The 9,958-nt window shown below is 49.0% G+C and overlaps 1 protein-coding gene across 1 annotated transcript in view; it reads right to left on the bottom strand.

The window, feature by feature from the left end:
- Nucleotides 1–1,818: 1,818 nt before the first annotated feature.
- Nucleotides 1,819–9,958, bottom strand: part of LOC135401845 (SCO-spondin-like) — a 55,414-nt gene continuing 47,274 nt past the window's right edge. The window contains exons 66-78 of the mRNA XM_064634380.1: nt 9,798–9,927; nt 9,417–9,549; nt 8,804–8,956; nt 8,297–8,423; nt 7,862–8,073; nt 7,043–7,205; nt 6,818–6,900; nt 6,019–6,179; nt 5,543–5,684; nt 5,023–5,216; nt 4,845–4,923; nt 4,234–4,371; nt 1,819–3,550 (exon numbers count right to left, since the gene is read on the bottom strand). Of these exons, the coding sequence (XP_064490450.1) occupies nt 3,507–3,550; nt 4,234–4,371; nt 4,845–4,923; nt 5,023–5,216; nt 5,543–5,684; nt 6,019–6,179; nt 6,818–6,900; nt 7,043–7,205; nt 7,862–8,073; nt 8,297–8,423; nt 8,804–8,956; nt 9,417–9,549; nt 9,798–9,927 (1,759 nt within the window). The 3' untranslated portion in view covers nt 1,819–3,506. The remainder of the gene's footprint in view (nt 3,551–4,233; nt 4,372–4,844; nt 4,924–5,022; nt 5,217–5,542; nt 5,685–6,018; nt 6,180–6,817; nt 6,901–7,042; nt 7,206–7,861; nt 8,074–8,296; nt 8,424–8,803; nt 8,957–9,416; nt 9,550–9,797; nt 9,928–9,958) is intronic.

The raw sequence follows: 9,958 nt of genomic DNA, 5'->3' as shown, positions 1-9,958 counted from the left end.
GGCATTAAAGCCAGAAACTTTCAAAAGAATATTTCCTGGAGGTGAAACTGGGAGATCTCTGTACTACATGAAGGCAATCTTGACTTTCACTGGAGCATTTTCAAAACCAGCCTTAATTTCAGAGTCCAGTTTCTGGTGTTTAGCTCTGCCTTCAGTAAATGTTCAACCTCATTGCCTCTGAGGGGAGCTAAGGATGTTCAGAGGCTAAAATTGGGACTCCAGAGCACAAACCCTTGTTATCTTTCCATCGTGGTTCTGCAGCAAGTTCTTCACCTGGCATCTCAACTTCACCTGAAAGCACACAGAAGGCAGGATTCAAGGGCAGGAAGCTACAAAGAGCCTTGGCAATGAAACAAGAGACATGTCAGCTATGCAAAGATGACCCCCATCGAAAAATACCCCAAATCTGGGAGCATTTTAGTTGAGAACTATGATTCAGGACCTCAAAAATCCTCATTGGGCATATATATATATGCTTTCATTAGATATCTTCATTGGACTTTTCATTCTCACAGCATTTAAAGGTTCCATATCTGGGTATGTGAGAGGAAGGATTAACCAGGTGATGAGCACAGCCAGGGGCAGCCTCTGGAAGTCCCACAAAACACCATCAGGAACAGCCTGTGGCACAGGGAACACACTGGGAGGCCTGATCACAGTTTCACACTGGAACACAGGATCAGCAGGAGCTCATTTCAGACCTCAGAGTCACACACAGCACTAAACCAAAGAGGTTCCTTCCCAGGGATCCCAACCAGCTCTTCCTTCCCAGGGATCCCAACCAGCCCTTCCTTCCCAGAGATCCCAACCACCCCTTCCTGCTCAGGGATCCCAACCACCCCTTCCTTCCCAGAGACTCCAACCAGCCCTTCCTTCCCAGAGTCTCCAACCATCCCTTCATTCCCAGGGACTCCAACCACCCCTTCCTTCCCAGGGTCTCCAACCATCCCTTCCTTCCCAGGGTCTCCAACCACCCCTTCCTTCCCAGGGATCCCAACCAGCCCTTCCTTCCCAGGGATCCCAACCAGCCCTTCCTTCCCAGGGATCCCAACCAGCCCTTCCTTCCCAGGGACTCCAACCAGCCCTTCCTTCCCAGGGATCCCAACCAGCCCTTCCTTCCCAGGGATCCCAACTATCCCTTCCTTCCCAGGGATCCCAACCAGCCCTTCCTTCCCAGGGATCCCAACTATCCCTTCCTTCCCAGGGATCCCAACCAGCCCTTCCTTCCCAGGGATCCCAACTATCCCTTCCTTCCCAGGGATCCCAAACAGCCCTTCCTTCTCACAGCCACAGCAGCATTTGATGCTCTCCAAGAGAGGCTGAACTTTACTGAGTGTTGAAAAGGGCCTTTTCATTTTCTGTTGAGAGAGCCACAAACCAAGGCAACCAAAGAAACACCAACAGCCCTGTGACCCCTCTCCAAACACCGAATTCAGTGACCCTGCACCCCCCACAGCAGCTCCAGGGAACCAGCACCCTTTACACGTGAGGAGACTTCACAGCTACTCCAGACACTGCTGGACTTCCAGGAGATTCCATAAAACACTATAAAATGAGTTGTCAACAGTAAATACTTCAGAAGCAGAATAAACACGATGATTGCACCACTCCTCCTTTTATTTGTTTTCTCCAAGGGACTATCAACTGAGCATGAAGAGATACACTGGGAAACTCTGCTCTTTTCATTGATACTCTTTGGTTTTGTGGGGGGAAAAAAAAAAGACCCAAAACATTTTGAAACCGAGTTGTTTACTTATAACTGAAGTGTATTTGTTAAGAAAACCACAGCGGGGGAAATAAAGAAAACATTGAGCAAAATTCCACATCATGTCTTTTTTTTTTTTTATTTAAACCAAAACATTTTCATTGAGAAACCGCTGCAATAAAAATGTGACAAATTGTATTTACTACTGCCTTCCACCCTGCCTTTTACAAATACAACCCCAAATCCCAGAGATAACTTTATCACCTGCTGGGTACCACGTTTCCCTGTGGATATCAGAGACAGCAAGCACTGCAGGCTCTTACCTCCATGTAGGACTGTTATAAGCATATCTGCTGATAACCTAAAATAGAAAGCAGTGAAGAGAGCAACAACAGGGGTTTTTTTTTCACTACTACATTCCACAACAGGCAACCACAGTGACGTACAGGTGCTCTGCAGTGTTTGTATTTTCTGGAAGTCCCTCCCAAGTGTCAGTAAAGTACCTAAATTCTCCCAAGGTGAAGCTGCAAAGGAACTGAAACAAACCTTTTGTGTTTGGGAGGGAGCTCAGAAAACGTGGAACCAGCAAAATGAGTCGATGAGGGCCAAAAAACCCCCCCCCTGCAGCTCCTCTGGGTCCACCAGACACACCTGCCAGTGGAAGCAAACCTGAGAGCTTCTGTCTGGCCTCCTGGGCAACCAAGTGTCCCTCTCTTCACACCCCCCCTGGTTATGCAAAGGCAGAAGGAGCAAACACAGGTCTGTGTCGAGGAACCAGGAAGGAGCAGGCTCACAAACCTCTCCACACACAAGCAAGTCAGTAAATATTGCAGTGAGAGGAGAGCAGGCTCTGCTCTGGGAGCTCAATCCCACCCGGGGGGGTTGCCAAGGGACTGGGCTGGCTCACAGCCAGCAAACCTTGTGTTGCTGCACTTCCCCCAGAGCTGAGGAACACTGTGAGGATGGAGCAGGTGATGCTGCTCCTGTTGCACAGAAACAGTGCCCCCCTCACAGCCAGGCTCTCCTGCTCTCACACAGACAGGTCAGCACAAGCAGAACGGGAGGAAGGATGTTTGCAGTTTAATTTCAGGCTCCCAGCACTGGAGTCCAGCAGCTGCACAGATCCCTGCAGTCACCACGACAGGAATAATCTAACTGGCTTCTTTGCTCAGAAAAATCACATCTGTAGAGACCCTGAGGGTGTCTGCCAGTAGAACTTACTGAGATTAGCATGAGTGTACTGAAAACATGGATGGGCAAGGCTTAAAAGTGTGGCTCTAAAATACTTGAAAAAGTCACAAACATCCTTCAATATGAGAGATCACAAAAGCTGTACAGAATACACTGATAAACTGGGGGGGTTATGCCACCTGTGGTCTTATGTTTTCTGCTTCACTGACTTAACAGTGAGAATTATAAAATCAGTGACATCAAGAAGCTCAGCTTCCTTCTCCAGACCACAAATTATTGATAATCCAAGAGCAGTGTGAAAGCATTTCAAGGTTAAGCAAACAGAATATGGATTACCCATTATGTATTTCGCTAAATACATCCTTAATTAGATATGAATCCATTCTGATCTTTCAGGTAAAGCAGCTCTGTCCTCAGACACACACACACTGCCCCACAGTCCCCCTTCCAGCCATTGCCAGGGCTAAGGTTCCTCAAGGAAGTGAGCTGGTGGCTATTTTACTGTGCAGGAGATGAAATGCTTCTGCTTCTGTCCCTTCAATCCTGTGAGCAGGGCAGCTCCTCTCCATGCCAGCAGCAGAGCTCCAGCCCTGTTTGCAGCCCCAGCAGCTCAGAGGAGGGCTGAGCTCCCCACGCTGGTGTGATGGTCACTGTCTGCCAGAGAAATTCAGAATGAGGGCAGGGTGGGAAAGCAGAGCAGAGCACCAGGGGCTGCTGTGCCACCACTGAGCCACAGGGCACAAATCAGGACCTACAGCACTGATCCCTGCCCAGGGGCTCCAGGGTTTGTGCACATCCATGGCACATCCAGGCCTTTGCAAACCCCCTGGATCTGAATTGCAAAATAATGCAAATGATCCACCCATAATTACACCAAACCCACACCATTATTAATTTCGAACTCTGAGCGTCACAGCCTAAAAATTCAGCAACTGCTTGAGGAAATGTTCAGTTCAGAAGAATCCTGGTTATTTTAACTCTTTATTTACTGCTGTAAGCCAGTACACATGAAGAAAAGCAGCTGAACTCTCGTGCTGGTAAATTGGTTCCAAAGATCACAGATCTTGGCTGGACAACTTTCCCCAGAAACCTTTTCTGATGCCAATAAACTAATTAATAAAATTAATTCAGTGGAAGAAAGAAGGAAACAAATCCACATGTGTGAATTAGTCAAGCATTGATGTCTGCTTATTGACCTTCTGGTGACTTCCTTCTAATGACCTGCAGCAGATATTGGTGTTTATCAGGCACCAGGGGTGAGAGATAACTTCTCCACCTTGGTAATCTTCTATCCACTACAGGGAAGCAGAAATTGCAGTCAGACTAAGATTTATTACCTGGATTATCAGGGTCTGAAGGTTCCTGCAGGTTCACCAAGGCTTGCTTGATCTCACACAGGGTCTTGGCAAGGGGGGAAGCTGCTACCAGGCCCTCCACCTCCAATTCAGTCAGGTAAGGCAACTGGAGATCTAAACCTTGGAGAAATGGGAAAGCTTTTAAGCCTAAAGGAAGAGGCTTTTCATGGCTGGATGGCTGCAGGAAGGAAAATATTGCACTGAGCAGAGAGAACACCCAACCAGAGGCCGTGGGGAGCACAGAACTGATGGTATAGAATCTTCCTGACCTCCCCATATTGGCATTTAATCAGTGTAATGACTCCCATTCTCCTGTCTACAGTTGGCCACTTGATATAAAGGTGTAAAGGGTCTGTAGGAATGAAAACTCCTGCACTTCTCTCTTACAGAGGAGGCAGAAGTGGCTCCCTTGAACTGGCACCTCAGCAAAAAACAAATACATGAAAATAAATACCAAAAATGGGAAGAAGTAATTATACATTTGCTCTCTTAGCAAACATACACACCTGTCTTACCCCAGACTTCACTGAGTAAGCCCTATTTGTGATCTCTGAAAGCACCCATGGCACCCCCAGCTATGGCACTGCCCTTACCATGCTCTTCATGCCCAGGGGAGCTGAAAAAAGCATCCTTCCTGCTGAACAGCTCCCACTGCTGAGGCAGCTCGTGATCCTGTGGGATAAAAAGGGCCCAAGAGTTAAAGAAATGAGTGAGTGGGAAAAACCAGCAGAAAGGTGAGAGATGGAACAACAACAGACACCTGCAACTCACCTGCCCTTGCACTCCTGATTTCCTGCCACTGGCCAGGCTGCCCAGGGAGGGCACAACCTGCACTGCATCCTGTGCTTGGACCTTGTGCTCCAGCTCTCCCTTCACAGCTCCATTCCTGCACGGAGCATTCCCAAGCAGCGCTTCCAGAGCTTTCATTAACTCTCTCACCTCCTGCCATGGAGCACCCGATGAACCTGATAAACAACTCAAATGGGCTCCTGCAGAACCACCTGAAGAACTACAATTACACCCAGACCAAAACCAAGAGCAGGAGCCTTCCTTTGGAAGTTTCACAAGGTGCCTCATATTGTACAACATTTCCAAATAAACGTGTGTTTATCTCTTCCCGAGCTGACAGACCCTCTTCTCTCACTGAACTGAGATGAAGAGTCAGCCAGCTCTTCCAGAACAACACTGACAGAGTCTTGTGGGATCTCTGTGTGTTTGAGCCAGCTCTTGTTTTTAATCTGTTCACTCTTACACTCCTCCTCTCCCTTGCTCTGCTCTCTGGTCCTCTCACCTGGCTGGAAGGTGTTCCCACAGTGTTCATCACCCTGTTCATCACCCTCTGCTGCCCTGCTGTTGTCTGCAGGTTTGTGCCCACAAATCCTTTGCCTGGCAAAGATTTTCAGGGCATCAGGGTCCAGTGCTTGCACCATGTCCTGTTCACAGAGAGCAGCAGTGTCATACTCTGGGTTACACTCTGTTATACTCTGCTAGCAATGTTACACGCTGCAATCCACCCATTCCACCTTCTGCCTCCCATATAAAAACTATTTAAACTATACAAACTATTAACTAACCATATAAACTAATTAGATAAACTTAACTAACTAGATAAACTATTTAAACTATATAAAGCTATTTTATGCCAAAATAACACACTGAAAGGGGGAAGACACATCCCTCAAAAAACTGTCGCTTCGGGGGAACCATTTATCTTAGAAATGTCACGTTTCCAAGACTCCCTTCCCTCAAATCTTTCTTCCCACTGACCACAAGGCTTTGAATCCTGTGGCTGATCCCGTTGTAAAAGCCCAGCACGTCCATCCTGTGCTTTGCCAGCTGAGCTGCCACGTGCAGGTTCTGATCCTCCAGCTTGTCATAGAGGGTGCGGGCGCTGAAATCCTCCAGGACCCTCCGTGCCAAGGGCTCTCCTGAAACACAGGGGAGGGCTCACCCTGAAACACTGGCCACGGGCTTTATTTCCCACTGCCTGCCGTGGGGGACAACAGCGTTTTGTGCTGAAATGGATGAGGCAGGAGGTGGTGAGGGGGAGGATGACAGAGCGTTACTATCAGCTCCCGACTCGCCCAGAAAACTCGGGATGCTGCTGCTGCTCTCAGAGCTGTTCCCAGCACCACTTCATGCTGCCATCTGCTGTTCCCTCTGAACACCCCGAAATTCCCAAGGTGAGGTCATTCCCAGAAAGCAAACAAAGCCCAGGAGTCATGTGCCTTCGGAGAAAAGGACCAACAGAAGAAGCCAAGGGAAATATTTGTAAAGATTTTGTTTTCTTTACCGGTCATTTAAGTTTGCTGCCGTTTTTAAAGGGCTTCTCGGGGCTGGCCACTTCCTCTCCTGACTCCTAAGGGAGAAACCTCCACCCCATTCCAGTCACAGGGGGGTTACACTGCCTGACTGAGGAGAACACAGGGACCCAGAATGGCAGGATGTGTGCCTGAGTGAATGTGGACACCATTCTCACACCAGAGAGTTAACACAGGACAACAAAACGGGGAGTAAGTGGGAAGAAGGCAGTTGGAGAACAGCTGGGGTTGGCCCAGCACTTCACCTGCATTGGGGGCTGTTCCTTTCTCTCCAGAAGCAGCATCTCCTCCAGAGCCTCGAGGACCAAGCATCTGATAAAACTGAAGGCTAGAGGGAGCGACAGAAGAGGGTGAAGAGCATCTCATTCTTCTCAGAGAAATCAGATACTGCAGTTATCACCAGCCCAGCTCCAGCAGAAGGACAGATTTCTTGTCCAGACTTTCATACCTACCGTGCAGGGGGGGTTTACCTGTCCTTAAGGAGGATATATTCTGGTGGGATGTGTGGCTCACCCAGGCTCCTCCAGCATGGCTTCCAGCCCTTCAGGGGGCTGCTGCCAGGGCCAGCAGGCTGGAACACTATGGCCAGGGTTGTCAGCACCACGGTGAGGGAGCCCAGAACAAAGAGGAGGGCTGGGGAAGCAGAGAGGGATGGCAAGAAGTGAGAAACACAGAACCTACTGTGTATCCTGCCCCAAACCAACATTTAGCAGCTTTCAGATCGATTACAGGGGCTTCTGCTTTCCCCCTTTTGGTTGGTGCATCAGGCCAGGAGCAAAGTGTTTTCTGAGGTGACCCAGCCAAGGATCACACTTGCAAGCCACACTTTCATTTCTGTCGTTTACTGGCCTCTCACTGATGGACTGGTACGTGCAAAGCACTCACCCAGAAGTCTGGCTTTGAGGAAAGACCTCAACTGACCTTGTGTTTAGCCTTTAGTCAACTCTGAAATGATGTATTTAATTTCAGTTTAGTTTATCATGGAAACACAGCGTCGCTTTCTGCTTTCCAGCCAAGGAAAACAAAGCACCCTCAATCACTTGAATTCTTGGAGCAGGGTGTGGGGTGAGACACAACAGCTCCTTCCCTCTCTCACCACTTGAGCTCCCACACAGGCAGGTTCTTGGCAGTGAACTTTGGGGAGCTCCACAGGAGAACAGGATTAAAGCTGACAAAGCCAGTGGTTTGATGGTGTTTTCAAAGAAAAAGCTTGTTTAAACACACTTCAAGAAGTACAAGAAAGGTCATAGTTAAGCCTCAAGGTTGGTGTCCCAGTGTTTTGGCTGTACCTGTGATAGCAGCCCAGTTAGGAGCCAAGTTCAGATCCTGTTGCTTCAAAACCCCATGTCTGGCCAGCTGGAACAGAGAGGAGGGCTGGAAGGGCACAGCTCTGGGGTCACAGCTCACGTTGGCTTCATTCACAGTCACAATCAGGAAGTGCTCCTGGACAGTGTTATCCCTGAAAACATATGTGCCAGACTCCAGGAAAACATGGGCAAACCTGAAAGAGAAAAGCCAAGAAGACATTGGGTTGATCCAAGCTTCCTGGATTCCTTCCAGCTGTGATAATGGTAAAGACATGGATTTGAACACGTGTTTGACATTTTCACTACCAAGGACCTACTGATTCCATCTCAGACTCACTCCCAAATCCCAGGACAGCACCCAGGAGTTGGGAGTGAGTAACACATAACACATGCACTGTCATCCACAGCAGGTATTACCAGGAGAGGTTGAGGTGAGTCTCCTGGACGAGGTGGTTTAGCCTTCGGAAGGGTCCAAAATCCCAGCTGGGGTTGCTGTTATAGAGATGCTGCTTCTGATAAACAGGGTAATGGCTGGATGCACGATCTGGGAAGGGTCCAGAACAGTGTCAGCAGCTCTGACCCCCCTCAGCTGGGACAGCTGGCACTGGGCTGGCAAAGAACTGTGTTTCATTTGTAGGGTCAGTGAGTGTCAACTCATTTATTTGAGTTTAATTACTGCCCAACAAAGATTTGTGCTGCCTAAGAGAGGACACACTTCATGTCTGTTGTACAGAAATCCAACTAAAAAGTGAAAACCATGAGGTAAGTCCCTGTCAGAGCCCAAACTGCAGTTGTGGGATCCTCTGAGGGCAAGAGAGCAGAGAGGGGAAGGGATGTGCTCACACAGGCAAACGTGGACTCACTGCCCTGAACGGGTCTGCACACACAGACCTGCAAAGGGAGCACAGACCCAGCAACACTCACCCTGGGAATCGATGCTGAGCTGGAAAAGGATCGTGTCTCCTGCTTCCAAACACACCACAGGGTTGGGAACCAGGGGCAAGGCCTGGGGATCTTTGGAGGAAGTCCTCTGGAATCGATGACCTTTCTGCAGCAGCTGATTTGATGGGAAATCTCCTACCAGGCAACAGAACAAACCACAGTGAATCCTGCAAAACGAGCAGCATGTGAAGACACCCAACCCTTGGCAAGGAAGAACTATTTATTTTGTGCCTGTGGGCAATTACAGCTCACAAGGCCAAATTCTGCTCTCAGCCACACCACCCTAATTGAGCAGCAAATGGAATCAGGAGCCAGCACAAAGTTGCCAACAGATTTGCCTCCAAATGGGGTTTCTTTCTAGTTCTTGGAAATCCAGAATCATCCTGCCATCTTTATTTGACCCATTCCCAGGGAGCTAACAGTGCAGTCAGTGCAGTTCCTCACTGCTTAATCCCAGACAGAACAAGGTATTTCCCTGATTTCTAAATCGTTTGGAGCATCTGATAATAAATTCCCACTGGGCCAACTTGAAAGGAAACAAATGGCTCAGTCTGGCTGGAATTCAGGTTCACTCTCAGGGGCTCTCAAGCCTTACCCATGAGAAATGCATCCAGAACATCTGTGCTGGAGACAATGAAACCCAGCACTCCACTGGGGCTGAACAGGACCAAATGCACCCTCTGGCTGTTCTGCACGTGCTCATCTGGGCCCAGGACATTTGCCACTTCCTATGGGATGCAGAGGGAAACACTGGTCACTGATACAGTCAACACTGCACTCAGATCCTGGTTTGTGACCAGTCTTAACTGCAGCTGGACAAGGTTCCTCTGGTGAGGCTTTTCCCCTACAGTTCAGGAACTGTAATTTCTCTCTCTCTGTAACTTCAGGACCCACGAGTCCCTTTCCCAAGCTGTGATCTTTAAGAGCTCCCTCCAGACCTGCCTGCTGAGAAAGCATTCCCTTCCCCCAGACCTACCCTCACTTCTCCCTCCATCCTCAGGAGCAGCTCCCTGTGGGTGCCAAATGCCAGGGAGATGCGTGGGGCTCTCAGCAGGCACAGCTGGTCACAGAGCTCCTCAGCAGAGATGTACTGCTTGCACTGGCATCTGCCAAGGGGACAAAAGGCCCTGATCAGTC

The sequence above is a fragment of the Pseudopipra pipra genome, chromosome 23, assembly GCF_036250125.1.
Source record: "Pseudopipra pipra isolate bDixPip1 chromosome 23, bDixPip1.hap1, whole genome shotgun sequence".
Taxonomy (NCBI): domain Eukaryota; kingdom Metazoa; phylum Chordata; class Aves; order Passeriformes; family Pipridae; genus Pseudopipra; species Pseudopipra pipra.
This window is presented reverse-complemented; position numbering and strand designations above follow the sequence as displayed.